General features: G+C 35.1%; 1 protein-coding gene across 2 annotated transcripts; it reads right to left on the bottom strand.

Moving 5' to 3' along the window:
- Positions 1 to 3,066: 3,066 nt before the first annotated feature.
- Positions 3,067 to 10,270, bottom strand: LOC144546746 (protein SPA1-RELATED 2-like). Of its 2 annotated transcripts, none has more exons than XM_078295290.1 (8): positions 9,963 to 10,270; positions 7,937 to 9,284; positions 7,561 to 7,718; positions 6,064 to 6,835; positions 5,633 to 5,779; positions 4,823 to 5,140; positions 3,754 to 3,813; positions 3,067 to 3,574 (listed from the first exon to the last, which is right to left on the bottom strand). In XM_078295290.1, the coding sequence occupies exons 2-8, from the start codon at positions 9,185 to 9,187 to the stop codon at positions 3,383 to 3,385; spliced, it is 2,898 nt and encodes a 965-aa protein (XP_078151416.1). In that variant the 5' UTR covers positions 9,188 to 9,284; positions 9,963 to 10,270; the 3' UTR covers positions 3,067 to 3,382. The 2 variants fall into 2 exon arrangements, with proteins under 2 accessions (XP_078151416.1, XP_078151417.1); XM_078295291.1 differs by having other exon boundaries at positions 9,968 to 10,098.
- Between the last annotated feature and the right edge of the window lie 10,291 nt (positions 10,271 to 20,561).

Here is a 20,561-nt window from a genome sequence, read left to right on the forward strand (position 1 = left end):
GGAACCAGGAACTGAATCAAGTGGACCAAGACAGTCACCACTCAGAGAGGAGGAAGAAGAAGAAAAGAGACAACTCATCATCAACAGACAACCAAAAAATACATACCTTATTCACATATAGATTTAGTAGGTACTACGGGGTGGAATAGATTTACAAACCCTCAGTCGAACCCGGAAAGTCAAGACGAACAGAAAAGACAATAAGCGGCGGAACCCTTAAACGGAGCCATCCGCTCAATTGAGACGAAGCAAGATGAACCAGGCAGACGAGGGGGGGGGGGGCGGGTGGAGAGGCGGGGTGGAGCAACCGACCACAAATCGACTCTCAAACCACTGTCTTCGTTTTCACCTTCTGAGTCGCTTTTTTCTCTCTGTGCGGAGCTCCCTGGGATAGCGTAACTTACGACAAAAGTTTTGATTAAGCTCCGCTGTCCCTAAGGAGCTCCGCACAGAGCTAGAAAAAGCGACTCAGAAGGTGAAAACGAAGACAGTGGTTTGAGAGTCGATTTGTGGCCGGTTGCTCCACCCCTCGTCTGCCTGGCAGTGTTGTAAATAACGGTATGCGGTCGTCGGATGGACAGGGTACCGCCAAGCGATTAATCGGGAATAATCGGCCATAATCGGGAATAAATGATCGATTAGTCGGAAAAATCCATAACTGTTTGGTCACCGCCAATGACTAATCGACCTAAACGGGTGTTTTTTACAACACTGCTGCTTGGTTCATCTTATTTCATCTCAATTGAGCGAATGGCTCCGTTTAAGGGTTCCACCGCTTATTGTTTTTTCCGTTCATCTTGACTTTTCGGGTTTGACTGAGGGTTTGTGAATCCATTCCACCCCGTAGTACCTACTATATCTATATGTGAATAAGGTATGTGCTTTTTGGTTGTCTGCTGATGATGAGTTGTCTCATTCCTTCTCTCTTTTTTGTTCTTCCTCCTCTCTGAGTGGTGACTGTCTCAGTCCAGTTAATTCAGTTTCCGGTTTTCGTTTGATTTAGTGCCATCTCAGCTGAGTGGTGACTGTCCTAGTTCGATTTGATTTAGTGCCCTCTTCTTCCTACTCTCTGAGTGATGACTGTCCCGATCCGGTTTGATTCAGTGCCTCTTGACTATAAATTTCTCTGGGCAACATTCGGAAAAAAGAAAATGTTTCGTCCTCAAGGAAGGACTCAACGCGACGTAATCTGCGAGCTATGCAACTGGTCACAAACCGACTCTCAAACCACCGTCTTCGTTTTCATTTGCCCTTTATTAAAAGCCCTAAAAGAAAAATCTAGGGCTTGCAACTAATAACAAAGAGTAATGCAATAAAAAAATGACAATTGAATACAAACTTATTTTATTAAAAAAAATACAAACTTAATTTCGTTCCTCAAAGATTGTGATGAAACTAACAAATTGTGCAAAAAAAAGTGAAAACGAACTTTAATTTAGCGATTGAAATATTTTCCTGTCTAAAATATCGTAGATTCAAAATCCAACTAAAATTCTCCTGTAGATATTTAAAATTAATTAACTTAATCCTCATTTTTTTTTATCTCGAAAAATACTCTTTTTGTTACACGGCTAAAATAAAAAAGCTTCTTTGCTTCTTGGCTCCTAAAAACTACCTTCTTATTTTCTATTGCCATCTCGACAATTGCAAATCTACTATTTTAAACCAAAACATTGAAAAACGATATGTATGCACCGATTTTTTTATTAATAGAAATAAAATAAAAAAAAATATCGAAATACGGGATTACTTTTGGTTATTTTCGAAATATAGGTACAACGGGTTGTGTAAACCCGTCCGGTGGACGGGTCTAATTATCCCGTCCGGATTAATTAATGGTTAGCGTTAAACTCAGCGGAGAAAAGAAAAAAAAAAAAAAAAGGAAAATCTGGACGGTCTGCTTCAACCCGTCCCGGTTTAAAAAAAAAAGAAAAAAAAAAAAAAGAAAGATATACCGCTCAGACCAAGGAAGGGTACTTAATACTGGTACAACAGAACCACCATCAGGTACACTGATGACTTAAAACTAGAGGGCAGGAAACAAGTCTGGTCTTGGAAAGGGTTAATTAATATCAAGAGTGCCAAATGTTCTTATGGAAGTCCAGACACAGAGGGGTGTCCACGATGGCAGGTTTAAATTGGAGGATACAATCGATTAATCCGACATGTACTACAGTACTAGGTGTGGCCAAGAAAACAAATTTGTAAACCATGTAATCTTTTTTTTGCCCGTTAACCCAAGCTACTTGGTATGCCTCACCTATGGCACTCCATGTGGATCAACTGTCACTTGATTTCACAAGAACCTTAATGGATCTCACATAGGCCGTGGAGGTGAAGGACATTGTGTAATTTCATTTTGAGTATCTGGAAAGCATGCAGCGAGTTTATTTTTCAAGCAAAGATGCATCATGGGACAGTTCTAAAAGGGCAGGATGGGATGAAGGGATGGCTTTTGGCTATATGCATGCGGAGGATCCCTTCCATGCAGAAGCTTTGGCTTTACTGAACACAATCAAGATGTATATATAGGTTGGCAAAAAGGGAAACAACAAAGGACAACCTATTCTTAGACTACATGTGGTTACTGGTAACAATCTCCAAGATTTGCCCTCATGAAAGGCATATGAAATAGGAGCTGAATGTGTCAGAATTGCACAGTCCATGAAGGATTTTCTCTCCATGAGACATGTATCTAGAGAAGCACTTACAGGGCCTCATCAACTGTCAAATTGGGCGCAGCAGACAGAGTTGAAGCACTTTCGTTTTTTTTGACTCGGGACGGGTTGAAGTAGACCGTCCAGATTTTTTTTTTTTTGACTCGGAATGGGTTGTGTAGTACCGCCCGGATTTTGTTTTTTTTTTTTCTTTTCTCCGTTGAATTTGACGCTAACCATTAATTAACCCGGACGGGATAATTAGACCCGTCCGGTGGACGGGTTTACACAACCCGTCATCCTATATTTCGAAAATAACCAAAAGTAATCCCGTATTTCGATATTTATTTTATTTTATTTCTATTAATAAAAAAATCGGTATGTATGCATCCACACCCCTTTCACGAAATAGTGAACAGGCATCTCAGCCCCAAAAAACTTTCAGCCGAAAAAAATAGTTACATCAACTGGATCGGAATCTCCCTAGAGAGCCTTTACATAGAGAAAGAAAGAAGAAAAATAATTTTAAGTCTAGTCTGTACATACTGTGATAGCACATTCTCATCTGGTGGACACCGAGGCAAAAAAACACCTGTTTTCAAGTGCAAAAACCCGGTCCACACGGTCCCTACGCTCCATTTACTCTCATCCATTTTCCTCAGTCAGAAGTAATAGTAAATAACTCCAATAATTACTTCCGAGATTCCAATGTTGCCACTAAATTCTTATACAAGTTCTAATACCTTAATGCTTCCACTGGAGTTAGCTGAAACTACCATGTTTGACCTTCCTCTCCAGCAAACACTGGAGACAAACAGTGAGTTGTCGGAGCTAGTTTCTCGGCCAGTAATTGGGTCAATTGACCCAAATTTGTGAGAGGTTATTGGCATGGGAAATGATTTATAATAAGCATAAATCTGCAGGTGAGAAAAAAAAAACACAATTAATGCAAAAGGAATAATGGAAGAATTGAGGGCTGTATCATAAAAATTCACCACTGACATGAAAGAGAACTTCAGTTTTAAAACAAACAACTTCTATTAATGAAATTTTTTATAAAGCTGTGGCTTACTTTAAAAAAAAAAAAAAAAATTACCTCGTTGGTTTCAGACCCACAAGTGATGTATCCGTCATGGACAGATAAACCTACAAAATTCTGGAAGAAAAAAAAATTAGGTTCAAATAAAATATACAGACAAAATTTACAAAACCTATATGGGGATTAAGCTAAATTGACATTTATTGAGCATGCATCAATTTGCATTGACTATTTAATTAGCAAATGTGCCTGCAAGCATACAAATATTCACACAGCAAATGAATTTATCTGTGGATTTTTTGTTTTATTTTCTAATTTATAGTCAGCCAAATTCAAATCTACCACCCTTACAAGACAACAGCAGGAATACTCGACTTGTACACAGCAAGAGAATGTATCCTATCAGTATAGAGAAAAGGGAAAGAATGAGGCTATGGTACTATGCATAGCGCAGATTGGTCCGTACTATGAATTTATACTTTTGTTCTCAAAGTTCCAAATAGTCGAGAACTGTTCAATACAATCTCCATATGAAAATTTACTTGCAGACTAATTTTACATTTTTTAGAATTTTTTTAGATCCATAGAAAATCACTACTTTTGAATGGTCTAAAATCTTCTGATCAAGTATTTTCTACATATCTAAAAAAATAGTAAAAAAAGATTCTAAAAAATGTAAAATTTGATCTACAAATGCATTTTCGTATGGAGATCATGTTAAATGGTTCAGATCGACTGTTGGACTATAAAATCTTGATCAATAGTACAAACCAATCCGCGCTATGCATAGTGCCTCGTATAAAATAGTAAAATCAATGTTTTTGGATGGTCCAAACCATGATTTTGTATCTATCTGAAAAAATTGTAAAAAATTTCAAAAAAATATAAAATTTGGTCTCCAAGCACATTTTGACATGGAGATAATGTTGATCGGTTCGAATCGACTGTTTAGACTTTGAAAACAGAGATAAAGAATGTGAGGCACGATGAGGCACGATGAGGCATGAAAGACACATGGCATTTTAACCCTCAATGAATATATCTGTGGATTTTTTGTTTCATTTTCTAATTTATAATCAGGCAAATTCAAATCTACTCCACTTGCACACAGCAAGAGAAATAATACCTTCTCATTAGTATGGCCACTAAGAGTGAGCTGGCAGGCATCAGTGGAGAGCTCATTGCTAGTGGTGCGCGTAAGGTCCCAGACTTTCAAAGTATTGTCAGTGGAGGCAGATACAAGAGTATTTGAGTCAAGAAAGCGGACATAGCTGACGGCCTTGGAGTGGCCGGAAAGGGTGCACCAGGGGAGGCGCGTGTTGCGCAAATCATAGCAGAACACCTTGTAATTTGACGACCCAAACGCAAGTAATCGGGACGAGTACGGTGAGTACTGCACGCAGCATACATTTGGCCCACTCTTTATTGTGTCTACAGTGTTCCTCTGCATCCAAACAACCAACACTGTAATTTATGTTACCAACAGTACATATAGAGTCCGGCTACACTACTTATATAAGCATATCATGACATATGCTTATAAGTCATCTATCCATTTTCAAAGTCCAAATGTACAAATCCAAACCGTTCAAACTGATCTCCCTCTTGAGAGCTTTGTTTGCATATAAAATTTTAAAAATTTCAAAATCATTTAGTATAAAATCAAGTGGTAAAAAAAATGAATGTTTTTGTGCGCATCTTAATGTATTATTTTTCTGAAAAATCTTCATTTTCAAAAAAAAGAGTAGTAAACAATTTCCAAAAAATGTAAAATTTGGTGTCCAAGCACATTTTGATATGGAGATCGTGTTGAACGTTTGGATCGACTATTTGTACCTTGAAAATGTATATATGATATGCTTATATAAGTAGCATAGCCGGACTCCATTATGTTAGGGGTATTCATCCTGGTATAATACCAGTAAGAGAGACATACCTCGTTGATGCTCCATATTTTAACAGAACCATCATCACTTCCACTGGCAAGATTGGTTGGGTCCACTTGTGAGAAACTTACAGACCAAGCCCTTTTACGGTGCTCTGCGAATTGTGTCAAACCATGGCCTGTAGTTGCATCCCACAGCTGCATTTTTCCCATTGTTCAGTATAAGTTTTATTATCCTTGATTTCAACCATACAGTTCATCATGAATATAAACTTTTACGGATCAAAAGAAAACAGACAAATTTAAAGTTTAGTATCAGGCCTATAATACAATCTGGGTGTGCTCGTAGAATCTTGATTCTGACTTAACTGAAACTCATCTTAGGAGAAATCTCACGTGATAAATGCTCATTCTATAAATGAAAATGACCTCAATAAACAAACCTAATACAATTACTTAAAATGGATATCAATAACATGTACCTGAACTACCCCATCATAATCCGTAGAGGCCAAGTAATTCTTAATGTAGCTATTCCAACATACACAACTAAGCTTCGCTCGGCTTGGCATCTCAATCAAGGGATAGTGTGTATCAACATTTTCATTCAACAAAGACTCAAATTCAAAAATTTTAATTTTTTTCGACACACCAGCAGTCGCAAAGTACTCTTCATCCCGGTCAAAACTCAAAGAACAAATCACATTACTGCTGCTAAGTATCTCCGGGTTTTTCATACGCCCACGCACCTCAAATTTGTTGTACCGGGCATATTTGCATAAATCCCCAAAGAATCCAGACAGCTTGTCAGCCGGCTCGGTGGCAACATTTGAATTGCCTTCTCTTTGTATATTATAGCTCTCACGCAATTTTAAGACATCACTGTCAGAGCGTGTTGCAGTTCTCTCTCTAGAAATTTCAAGTTGGGACCGAACGGAATAATACCCGGCCTCCAGGTGGCGCATGCTTCGCATGAGCCTCTCTTCACACCAGCTTGGCAGGGATTGGTTTGGAAGTAGATCATTTGTTAGTGTTCTTGAAGTGTGAATCCTTTCAACTTGTGAAATGTCAGCTTGTAAGCACCCAAGATCTGATGAAAGCTTTGCTGCTTGCTTTTCTTTTTGTTCTTTTAATGATGTAAGGAAGTACATTAATATTTCGAACTCTCTTTCCTCTTCATCAAAGGAGGTTGATGCTTGTTCTGACACAGTTTGTTCTTGGATTTCCGTTAGTAGATCACAGAGAAGAATATCTCTGGTTAAAAGAGAAAATTTATCAACAAGACAACAGTAAAACCACTAACATTAAATACATTTTATTAGCTATAAAAAAATTGGAAAACAAATAAAACATGGACCTGGATTGTACTCACTTGGTATGAATATACCAAATATGTACCTCTACAGATATCACATGTTTATCCTTGGTAACCATAATTTCAATTATTGCATCATATCGGAAAAGTTACAAACATGGTAACTAATAGGAAATATCAGTTCAAAACTCTTATTCAAATGAAGAAACAAGGAATCCTGGATAAAATACACCTAATGTTTTACCATTTGCCATCCCACTCCCAGCTTTGCTTATATTTTGAAACTAAACACCCAAAATTATTTGGTTTATTGTAAAGGAAATGTAATGTTAAAATTAAGCTTAACTCTATTTAAATGAAGAGGAAATTGTCCTGAGTATAACTCAACTAAATTACTTCATAACCAGTTTATAGACCTCTCTAGCTTACACTAGAAGCTATTGAGGCGGGTTACAATATAAAGAATTTCAGAAGATACAAAAAACTTAACAATTTTTTTTTTCTAGGTGCAGTTTCCAAAAACTTTCAAAAAAGAAATGGTAGAAGTTGATAGCACGAGGTGCATTGGCTACTGTATGCACACACACGCAAACACAATTAAAAGGGAAAAATGAAAGAACTGCTCCAGACTACCAAAAAGGGAAAAAAAAACTGTAATGCTAACCTTGCCTTGGGTCGGGAAGCTGGGTCAGGATGAAGCAACCAGAGGCAAAATCCTGCCTCTTTTGGGTTTTCAGCAAGAAAATTTGGAGGTAGAATTCGGTGGCGGAGATCTGACATGGCAGCTGAGTGGATCTCCCAAGTCTCAAAATAACTAAACAGCTACACACATGCGAGAATCACAAAATTCACAGATTATTAATCAGCCTAAGTAAACAAGCAAAATATAGAAAGTAAATCTTACGAGCAACAACAATGCTTTATGCATGCTTATAGAACAAAATAAAATAATGGAAATTAGTTTTTTTGTACTTCATATCATGCCAAAACAATGACATTTTTATTGGAAGAAGCATATGAAAGAAGGGGAAAAAATGTACCTCAAAAAGAAGAACACCGAGGCTATAGATATTGGAAGAAGAAGGGGTCACATACTCCGTCTGTTCTTCAGGGCTGCTATACCACCTCTCCTCAAATTTACATGAATCTGCCCCAATACTCGTATTTTCTCTAAAATCACTCCCTCTATTATTCGATCTACTAACATAACCCTGATCACTGACCTTTTGATGCTTCAGCCGAGAGAACCAATCGAACCCTTTTTGCACATCCTTTTGATCCAAGTACCTTTTCTTACTGAAACTCTCCTCCATTTGTGCTGAACTGGACATTTCCTGTGGGATGAATCCACCAATATACTTCACCTGGTATCTAGGTAAAATCATGAAGTATGATGGCCGGAGATCTTTCAGAGCCAGACCTTGTGATTGTGAAACATTCAAAAGCTCAACTATTTGTCTAAATATTTGCATTTTAGTTGATTTGCTTATTCTCGGGTGTCTCGGTTTAAGAAATTCCCTCAAATTTACTCCTTTTTGGCTATCCAAATTATATGGACCAAAGGCACCACCACCATAAAGAGATTTGTCATCATACTTCACACAATTCTTACGGGAGGAATCCGAGCTTGTCTCCAAGGGTTTTTGAATGGCCCCTTTATGAACTATCTCTTTCCCTTTGAATGCACTTTTGGCTCCAACTGGGGTAAATTCAGATGCAATTTGAGGCCTAATAGTTGACTGGAGAGCCCTCTGTGGACCAAAAAGGGGATGGACATCATTTCCTGCCCTCTGAGTACCAAATTGGGGATGAACATCATTTCCTCCTTCCACCTTCCGATTAACTGGCCTGTTATTAGGTGTGATTTCTCTCGATAAACTACCCGCTAACCTTGTGAAATTACCCCAGAGCCCTTTTCTCATAGCTGGCTTCTCACCACTACTCGAACTACTACCGGCCGAAATGTTAGTGGTACATCTGTAATTTTTCAATGTAAGCTCTTCTACTATAACCTCAGGGTGGGACCCAGAATTCTCAGCCTGAACAGGATTGAGATTTGCTATCTCATCAGGATTTTCCATAAATGCATCTCTTGAGGTGCACAGGAAGGGAAAATGCTCTGACCAATCGGGATCCCGGCTGATAGGTGGGGCCATAGTGTCAGCAGGGAAGCTTGTTGATTCGACATGTGGGTCCCGGAGTGGTTGTGCTTCCTTAGCTAGCTGCACTTGGTCCTCCGTGGGACCCTGTATCGTGTCATCATGGCTGCCCAATTCTGTTGTTCCTTCCATGGAATTGGTGTAAAAAGCAAACTATACTCAAATCAAGAGCTAATCAATGAAGGACACCATTTTATTTGTCAGGTCTTGATGTCTCTTAATGCAAAATCTGTAAACAGTATAGTGCCGAAAAGTTAGCTTGGAACAGTAAAGCAAGTTATGTTCAAAGTTAACATCTTTTACTTGACTGTCATACAGGTATCATGCTGGTAATGTATGATGTATTTTGAAGCTCACCTGGAACTGTATCAGTCAAGTCTATACCAGAATCTATGGGCATGTGCATACCAATATAGTCATACTTGGAAATTACGATTTCAACTTTATTTTGTGCAACGCTTATTTTTTCTTTTATTGAGAATTTCAATTTGAATGGAAGCTGCTTACAAACTAATTTGTAAGTTCAGACAACAACTTAATTGAAAAGGCAAAGATTAAGAAGACGCATTCCACAAAATTATTTTTAAAAAAATTCTCCAACAGAAGGCCTTCAGTGCTACCTCAAAACTCCCCAGAATTTGATTTAATATCAGATTCCATGAACTATAGACTAAATCAGGGTAATAAGTCAATAGAAAACAAATGGATGAAGTTACAAAATTCAAAACCTATGTCTAAACTAGGAAAAAGAACAAAATTGAACAATATCCTTTGAATATGAACACAAATGAACCGCGTAAACCAAAATTACCAAACAGTTCAATTCAAAACCACATCAAAGTTTCATACTTCGAACCAAAATCCAATAACTAGTTGAACTACTAACAAACGAGAATGAACAACATACCTTACTTCCAAATAAAAGGAACCGAACAGAGCGCCAGTACTCAGAATGGAAAGACTAAGGGAAAAACTAAAATGTAGCAAACCCTAAAATTGCCAAATATGGAAAGTGGCAGAGGTTGGTTGATATTTATACTATTTCTAGTTTTGCATCTCGCTCCCGTCCTTTTAATTTTTTTTCGAAAAAGAGCCGCTTGATGGATGGGAAGAAGCGAACGCCAAAAGAGAGAAAAGAGAGAGAACAAGATATCGTGTCCCTCTCCTTTCTTTACTTGTTTAATTGTTTTCTACGGCCATTAAATATTCGCCTCCAAACCTTAGATTTCTCAGGATATTATTTGTTTGTTATCGCCTCTCTTTTTTTGCATAAAGGGGGATGTCCCGCATTTGTCATTGTTTCATTGGAAAGCTTATTTTTCCGTCATTGGTTGCTTGTTTACGTAATGGACTGGAGATAAATATCAAAATGATTTAAGTTACGGAGGGGAGTCAAGCGTGGCCTCAAACAGAAAGTTTGAGCGTGACCGGCTTAAATTCGTATCCAAAAACCGTACAGAATTCCGACTAAAGGTTTTAAATATTCGTATATGATATTAGATAAAAAAATATTGCACCAAGTATAAATATCTAGCAGCTTATGTTTATATACTTGACAATGCATTAAATATTTATATATATGATGAGGAGGGATCTAATTATATCCTTTTTGGTGACACCAAATTACATTTTTCATTTTCAAAGTTTTCAAAATTTAAATAATCGATTCAAACCGTTTAACATGATGGATATATTAGAATTTGTTTGCATACCAAATTTTATATATTTTTTCGAATTTTTTTACTATTTATTAAGTATTTAACAAAATCGTTATATTCAGACCATTAAATTTTTGTACTCATCTTAATAAATAGTAAAAAAATTCAAAAAAATGTCAATTTTGATCTATCAAGTACATTTTAACATATTCATCATTTTAAACGGTTTGTATCAACTGTTTGGACTTTGAAACTATAGGATATAATCCGGTATCACCAAAAAAGGATGTAAGTGGATCCCTCCTCATATATAATATTAAATGTAAACATCATTATAGTAATTATAAACAAGTGATTGTGCTAGTTTAAATATCGATAATGTACGTTTGAATGTTATTATATTGCATTAGGTGTGGATACTATGGCAATAATTATAAAAACTTGATAGAAGGATTTTAAACAATTGAATAGAATATTAATATTTTGACAGTATGGGTTAAAATATTAGTAATATTGTGCATAAGTAGAAAACTAAAGCGTGAACATGAACCGATGAGCATAAGATATATGGATGTTGGAATAAGATGTGCATTTATATGTTGCATTGGCTATTCATTTCTTTGGAGCACGAAAGACAGTGATATTTTACTATAGATAGGCATCATAATGTGGACATAAGACGTGTATTTATGTGTATTTGTTATTCATTTCTTGAAGCACAATTAAAGAACAATGATTTTTACCATAAATACAAATTTATGGAATTATTGTGGTAAAGGGAGAGAGCATAACATTCCTAAAAGATTTTAGTTTATTATTATACTTTTAGTTTGATTTAATCATGTTGCTTTCATCTAAATAAAATTACATATATGATCACGATGTGAACATATCATGTTGGAATGAGCAATTTTATTGACATAACTGATATTTTTATTAATATGTTTTATTTTTTTGCTGAAGTAAATATATTTTATTGGCTCAAACGTATTGTCTCATTTTATTACTTTAAAGTGAAAAATGTAATTATATAATTGTTTAAAATAAACTAAAAGTTAAGTGACCTAAAAGAAACAAATTAGATTTCAGCGACTACTTTGACAAGAAAATATTGAGCAAACTCTTAAATTATTTTATCAAATCATAACCAACTGTTTAACCGAGGTACCAAACCTTATGTTCTACCGGTAAATGGTACACCAAGTCTTTTATATTGTCTCAACTGATTGACTGGCCCAATAGCCGAAGCAACCCAACCTAGTAAACTACTCCGAACAGGGAATAAGTTATTCCAAAGAAATATATATATCTTTATTGATTCTTAAACGCATCGACGTGGGCTTCTGTACACCACCAAAGCGTCCCTACCCCTCTCCCTTTGATCGTGATCCAACGGCTCCAACACAGCCATACTGATAAATTAACTGTATGGTCGGCGATACTGCACGAATAACTTATTCATAAAGGATGTCATCTGTTCCTGCGGTACACGACACCACAAGTCCAAATTAGTCCTCGCTGCCTCAGACATTTAAGCGGGCCCCCCGGGCCCCGTTGGCCCATTGGAAGTAGAGATTTGATTGGGTGGTTCACGTGGCTTGTGTTGGGAGCAAAGAGCGGTTTCTGTCTCCATGGTTAGGGAATTCGTATCCTCTGCATTAACTCAAAAAGCAATCTTTTGAGTTAATACATCTTGACCATTCGATTGTTGGGTTTTGACTTTTTAAATTCATTGATTAAGTATGTTGGGGTTTTGACGGTTCAAATCCATTTATTTGCTTAAGGTGCGGAAAGAGTAAAACAAAATTTTACATCTACCTTAAGCTACGGATTAAATGAATCAAGAAGATCCGTTTAATCCTATTTACAGATCTACTCCATAATTGATTTCTAAAACATTAAATCTATTTATCAATTAAATAGATTAATATAACATGTTTACACATTGTTTTCAAATCACAGTTAGAATGCAGACCGAGCGAGTAGAGCTATACCAGGGAAGGAATCGACTCGGAGTATCACACATGTGATACCTCTATTGGTTATCCACCAGGACTAACCAGAGAGCGGTTTATTTCTTTTGCCAGAAATACTATAAACCGCGGAATTATGCAAAAACACTATTCACCGAACTTTCGGTCAATCAGATTCACTGATTATCAAAATCTGAAATACCGCTAAATTCGGTAAAACACTATTCACCAATCCGAAAAATCGTAAACAGAGAAAGAGAGAATTCCAATTAACGAAGTAATCAGATTAACACGTGAATTAGTGAGTTTTCTCTTTCAACTATGCCCCTCTATTTATAGGCATTTGAGGAGGTTCGCAAAAGACCGAAATACCCCCGAAGTTGCCAAAATTACCAAAATGCCCTTTTGGCATTCAAATTTGATTTTGCAACTTCATATTGGTTAGATTAGTTTAATGGATTCTAAACCCATTAACCCAAACCCATTATGAATAGTAAATATCCAAATCAAATATGTATAATTGTCATGTACAATTATATTCGTCTACAATTTTCGTTTGGTAATTTTTATACAACATGTCAAGCACGTTTATAAACTAACCAGTGTTTCTGTTTGTCATTCTAAATGACGTACAATTAATTATAATTAATTATACCAAGTATAACTAATTATAACCATTAGTTTTTGTTTTGTCATTTTTAACATGACAAATATAATTTAATTATAACACGTATAATTAATTATAACCATCTTAATATTAATTATAATCAATTTATAATTAATCAGTAAGATTCTCCGAATAGCTCCTATATGATGTGACCCAATAGGATCTGTGTTATGTTGGTAAATAGAGTTAAAACTGTTTTAACTTCTATAATTATAGGAGGCATATGGCAGTATACACTATGACCATCCAATTACACAGATGATGCTGTACTGTACAATATCACGATCCAGTAAACAATTTACTTGCGTCAGTTCTTCTGTCTCATAGCTATCAGATCAGTTTCAAGGTAGATGTGTGTCATCCTTGCTAACTGTATCTTTTCTTGATCTTGAGCAGATTATCAAATATAATTACTCTTGTAATTATACCGCATGCAGATAATCTAACTCTACCAAGGGGCCCAGTGATGCTATAGCTCGTATAGAGATACGAGGGACAAATAGTATTCTTGGCAGACTATCACTTCCTCGACTAAGCTATACATATGGAAATGCTACCGTTATGACTGCTTTTTACGGACAGCGTTAGATAACACTCACACATACATATTTCTTAGTGGGAACAATAAATACCTCATACTGTAGAACGTGACACTGAATGAAAACATTAATGACACGAACACAATTCTATTTAATGTTTCATTCGGGGTCTGTCAAATACCATGTTCCTATAACATGTATCTATGTGATTAAAATAACATCTCGTGTCAGGTGGTTTGTAAAACTTAACCATCTTTTAATCCACATACTAACCTTGTAGCGGTAATTAGTGTTCCTGCTAATTACCTTGGTCACAATTTCACAATTTCAATCATGAACTCGAAATGATCCATAAATGATCCATAAATGTAATTAGTGTTCCTGCTAACCATCTTTTAAGAGTATATATTATCTATATTATGGAGTTTCACAATTTCAATCATGAACTCGAAATGATCCATAAATGCAATAATACTCAAGGCAACAAAATGATATACATTCAATTCATGAACAAAGCTTTATGATAATTTATCGTATTATTGACTTCTAGATTATTACAAACTAACATCGATCAGCTTTAATATTCGTGTGAATTAAATCTGCACTAATATTGAAGACCCCTATACTTTAGGTGTAGGTCGGATGGGCTCCATTTACAATCGGACAGTCAATATCTATTAACTCAAAAGATGCTCTTTTGAGTTAATGCAGACGATGCGGACTCATAGTTAGGCAGTGGCGAGTGCGTATACTCTGAGATATCTCAACTTTTGCGTGACCAACGTGTCCGTTGCTTATTCGGGGATGATGTAGGGGTCAATATTATGTGTTCTTCGAGATTCACGCAGAGCGTATTTAAACAGTTGGGATTTTCCATAAAGTCACGCAAAGTTCGAGATATCTCAGAGGATACGAATTATAGGCAGAATCAGTCCTGAACATTTTGAGGCCCGGGGCAAGAGAAAATTTTGAGGTCTTAATATAAATAATATTTTTTATTAATATGTCGATAGATCATACAAAATAGAGGGACATAAAACCAAACACTTTATTTAAATCTTTTGAGTAAACCAACCATTTCCTATCAATAAGTTCTTCATTTCTTAATTTTTGATCAAAATAATATAGGGAGAACCCCTATTATAATCATCCTTAGGAAAATTAATATTAGAATCTCTAATAGGATCATTCTCTAATAGAACCATTCTCAATCCTTAGGAAAGTTAAACCATTCCACACTTTAGGATCATATATATTTATAGATAACGAAGAATCTAAGCACTCAGACGCATGATTAATTTTTTTTCACTAGTCTCATTTTCAAACACATTTGTTATTTCTTCATTTACCTCATTTTCATTTTCAGACACATTTGTTGTTTCTTGATTTACCTCATCTTCATTTATCTCATTTTGATTTTGGTTTTCATATGCATTTCTTGTTTCTTCGTGCACCTCACTTTCAATTTGATTTTTCAAAGACTCATTATGTGGTTTAATATTCTTCCAAAGTTTTTGAATAGAACCTTTTTGGGGTTTTATTTTTTCTTCTCCCTCTCTTTTTTTGTTTCTTTTTTCGCTACCTGATGCATATTTTGTAGGGAGCATTGTTTTAAATTAAAAATAACACAAAGTAATAAAAGGTTAGAACCTAGGTAATTAAGCGGAGGCAGTCCAATTCAAAGCCCGCGGTCCGCCACCTTGCCTCACCCAGTCCAGTCGCTTCCGCTGCCGTCTTAATTTCTTTTTCCCTCGTTTATTAATTTACAGAGAAGAATGATGGAACTAGATTTTTTTTTTCTTCTATGGCAGATCAGAACTAGGTTTTCAAGAATTGATTTTTCTTCTTAAATATTTTGCTGTCGGCTGTTGCGTCACTTTTGATTTGATAAGTTATTCAAAACAATAAATATTTTGGGTGAAAAAATGAAGAAAAGAAAAAAAAATAATAACAAAAGGATTGTCGGCTGTCGCCTGTCAGCTGTCCGTTAAGTTATTCAAATCTTTCTTAATTTTGAACGAAGATTAAAGAAACGAATATATTTTTGAGCCGTCCTTTAAACTAGATTCTTTACTCTGAGTTTTTTTGATAAACCATAATTAAGAAAATATTTTTTACTGATCCAGCATGATTGCTTTTTTTTTTTCAAAAACCAGAAGGACCGGAGAAGCCCTCCGGTCTCACTTTTTTTCTTTCCTCAAGACCGGAGAAGCCCTCCGGTCTCCCTATTTTTATTTCAAAATTTCCTATTTTTATTTCAAAATTTAACGAAAGCCACAGAAGATCTCACTAATATCCCAACAAAATTTATTTTCAAGACCGGAGCCTTGGTCCGGTCCCATTTTTTTTTTTTTTTTTTTACTTTTTTCACTTTTTTTTTATAAAACAGAAATTTGTTTTTATTTTTTATTTTTTGTATTGAAATATTAGAAATGTTGGATATATTTCTTTGAAAATAGATGGAATACAATATAATTTGATTTATTAGAAAGACTGTAACAAATAACCCGGATCAATATTTTTCAGGCCGGATTTTTCGCAGCTGTAAGAAAAATTAATATATTTCTTTATGTGTTATTGTAAAAAAATAAAAATGCTTAGATTCTGAGTTATTGATCCCGGTTCAAAAGTCACTTCTATGTAATCTAGAAAATATTGTAATCCTTTTAGGACATTTAATTTATGAAAAGTTCTATCTATTTTTGAAAAAAAACAAAAACTTTAAGTTATTTAATAATTATTATTCAAAAAGAATTCTCAAAATAGATAGAACTTTTTATAAATTAAATGTCCTACAAGGATTACAATATTTTCTAGATTACATAGATGTGACTTTTGAACCGGGATCAATAACTCAGAATCTAAGTATTTTTATTTTTTTTCCAATAATACATAAAGAAATATATTAATTTTTGTTACAGCCGCGAAAAATTCGGCCTGAAAAATATTGATCCGGGTTATTTGTTACAGTCTTTCTAATAAATCAAATTATATTGTATTCCATCTATTTTCAAAGAAATATATCCAATATTTCTAATATTTCAATACAAAAAATAAAAAATAAAAACAAATTTCTGTTTTATAAAAAAAAAAGTGAAAAAAGTAAAAAAAAAAAAAAAAAAAAAAATGGGACCGGACCAAGGCTCCGGTCCTGAAAATAAATTTTGTTGGGATAAAAAATAGAGATGCTACACAGATCGCCGCACGGAAAAAGTGGAAAAAATAAAAATATATATATATATATATTGAGACCGGATGGCTCCTCCGGTTTTGAGAAAAGGAAAAAAGTGAGACCGGAGGAGCCCTCCGGTCCTTCTGGTTTTTGAAAAAAAAAAAGCAATCATGCTGGATCAGTAAAAAATATTTTCCTAATTATGGTTTATCAAAAAAATCCCTTTACTCTTCTATAATCCAACAGTTCTATCCTTTCTACATTTTGTGTTTTCAATATATATAAATTTTTTTTTATTTTTTTTGGGACTCTATTGGACTTTGGAACCCAGGGCCATCTGGATCAGGGCCGACAATGATTCTAGACAGTGGTGGCGCAGTGCGACCTTTTCTTTCTTTTTTTCTTTTCTTTTTTCTTTTTGGTTACATGCAACCTTTTCTTTGATGTGACGCGGTAATGTATTAGCTGGAGCTCGGTACACCAACAGAATCTATCTCCATGACAGTGGGACCCAAAAGCTTAGATTACCAGAAGATCTGTGTTCCAAGAACATACAGTGGAAATGGAAACGGTGGGACCACATGGGTGGGTCCCGTTGCAGCGCTTGGAGCCTAGAACTGCGTGACAAATTTGAAAATGTATTGACTATACTCTCCATTTATTTTTTAAAAGGATAACTCCATGATTAGACGGAGAAGTTCTTGCTCTGCGCAAACATTTAGGACACCGACATGTCCAGGTTCGGAATGGAGAAACTTATTTAGAGAACTAGGACCACATATGTGGGACCTACATTCAGTGATTAGGTCCTGGTGCGACATCACCTTGGAGGGAAACAGGTGCTCTTTGCTGACGGACCGAACATCCGAAATGGAGGTACTCGTTATATTTGGGTTCGAGAGTTGACGTGGCAAAAGGTCACGTGGGACTTTCTGACTTGTAATTATTATTTTTATTTTAACTTGTAATATTTAGTTGTATCAACTATCAAGTGTTCTAACTTCTAAATAACAGAATGCGGTTAATTAGTCAGAAAAATTAATTAAGAATAATAAAAAATAATCAGTCATAATTAAAAATAATTGATCAATTAGTCAAAAAAATTAATAATAATTTGATCATCGTCAATGACTAATTCACCGATTAATTGACCACCTAAACGGACGTATTTTACAACACTGGTTTTATCAATATCTTACCGGATATTTAAACGAGATTAACTTGATCTTTTGTTGAACTTGCATTACTAGATCACGTGCAGTCAGTCGAGCTTAAAATATAAACCAATAAAAAAATAGAAAACATGCGATTAGTAATTATCAACCATACTATTTAGAAATTTAATAAATGAAATCCGTCTATAATTAAGGACACTTCGTGTTGAATATTTATACACATTATTTTATTTCATAATACTACTAGAATAAAATACCTACCGTATGGAGACATCGTGCGCATTCACATGCCATACCACCAATTTATCACTGTTTACCGTTGGAATTTGTAACAGAAGCGGCAATAATTATGTGGAATCAGTATGTACATGGATATAAATCGGCCATTTTTATTAATAGCCTAAAAAAATAAAAAAAATTTTTGCCCCCGCATTGTTTTTTTTTTTTTTTTAAAACTGCTTCGACCGCTGGGCCCAGTGGCAGCCACCCTCCCTAACAGACCGCCCAGGCTAGAGGCGGTCCTCTAATTTTTTTTATTTTTTTAAGAGAGATCTTAATATTTTGATTTAAATAATTTTATGAAGATTTTTTTTTTTTGTTTAGAGTGTATGTCAAAAAATAAGACATTTGATATATTTATGCAGTGATGTCGTAACTCTTTATAATTTTGATTTGGTTTGTCAGTTGAATATCACAAGTTTAAAGATAACACTAATTAAGGACTTGGCCTTGATTTAAAAATTTCCAAACTCCGACGGCTTGTTGATCTTCTTCTCTTTATTTATGATACTAAAACAGTAGTTTAGAGCTACTAAAACAGTAGTTTAGAGCTACTAAAATATGAACAAACCTCAAATTAGATCTCTGTTTATGCACAAATCACCATAGACTGACATCTGGTATGATGCCAAGTCCAAACTCAGCAGCCAAGTACTATAGTGCAATGCACTAAAAACATCAAATTTGACTTCTTATGTTAAATCAGCAAGTCTGGACTGATAAAGAGACCAAACTGAAAAAATGATTATATCAGTATGTAGAGTATTCAAAAATACACAGAATTGACACAAATTTCAATTTATTTGGATTTTTCTACAATTAGTTATGAATTTTCAAAGTTTAGCTTTCGAAAAAACTTTAAACAGCCATAACTTTGGCTAGGAAAGTTGGATTTGCGCGTATGACTACTTTTCGGAAAGGGGGGGACGAGACGAATCCGAATATCGTCCCGGGGAACCCCCGGATATCCAAAATATCATAATTTCATAAAAACATCGTTTCGTGCCTCAAAAATTCAGTTTAAGTTTTCGTTCGACGGTAGATGTACAACGATCAGTTTAAGTTTTGTTTAGTCAAAAGCCTAAGAAATTATTCAAGAATTATTCATATAATTATTTTAAAATGCATTTACTATTTATTGTGTTCGTTTGCCTATCTCCGAGCAAATGGTATATGTCGACAATAATCAAATAATCCAATTATTCTCTAAAAAAAATAGAAGTTGACATCATTGAGGCAATCTAACTATATTTTCTTTTATATATTTGAATAAAATAAATTATTAAGAATCAAGGCCAAGTCCTTAATTAGTGTTATCTTTCGATTTGTGATATCCAACTGACAAATCAAATCAAAATTATAAAGAGTTACGACATCACTTCATAAATATATCAAATGTCTTATTTTTTGGCATACACTCTAAACAAGAAAACTTTTTCTTCACAAAATTATTTAAATCAAAATATTAAGATCTCTCTAACATAAAAAATAAAAATAAAAATAAAAAATAGAGGACCGCCCGGCTCCAGACAGTCTGGTTCCTAGTAGACCGCCTCTGACCCGGACGGTCTGCTAGAGAGAGTGGCCCACCCGTAGGCCCAGCGGTCGGAGCAGTTTTTAAAAAAAATCCAACGCAGAGACATTTTAAAATTTTTTTTTTAAGCGTATTAATAAAAATAGCCGGATATAAAGTGACCCGACTATATTCGTCATACCTATTTGTTACAGTCTTTGGTCCATAATTATAATAAGATTGAGAGCTATAGGCTATGTTCAAGGAGAGTAATCCGTTGGTCTGTTTAAGGATTAATCTCATCAAATTAAAGTCGCTGTTTCAGTACGACCTGACTGATTGGCAATGCGATCCGAATTGAAGCTACATTACTATGAAATTCCTGCTTATTCGGCAACTCAAAGGTGGACTCTCAAGGCCTCCTCATTAAGGCATATCGATTAGAGAAGCAATGCCCATTTTGCATAGTATAGCACATATGACATACCGATTAGGCCCCTTATTACCCACTATCAAGTCCATTAAAAAAA

Source organism: Carex rostrata, chromosome 30, assembly GCF_964058835.1.
Source record: "Carex rostrata chromosome 30, lpCarRost1.2, whole genome shotgun sequence".
Lineage (NCBI taxonomy): Eukaryota > Viridiplantae > Streptophyta > Magnoliopsida > Poales > Cyperaceae > Carex > Carex rostrata.

Excerpts from the sequence above, each read along its gene's own strand:
- LOC144546746 (XM_078295290.1), bottom strand. The coding sequence starts at position 9,187 with ATGGAAGGAACAACAGAATTGGGCAGCCATGATGACACGATACAGGGT. Across the intron at positions 6,836-7,560 it reads GCTTCCCGACCCAAGGCAAG|AGATATTCTTCTCTGTGATC; the intron begins GTTAGCATTACA and ends TCTTTTAACCAG. Across the intron at positions 3,575-3,753 it reads GTGGGTCTGAAACCAACGAG|ATTTATGCTTATTATAAATC; the intron begins GTAATTTTTTTT and ends TCTCACCTGCAG.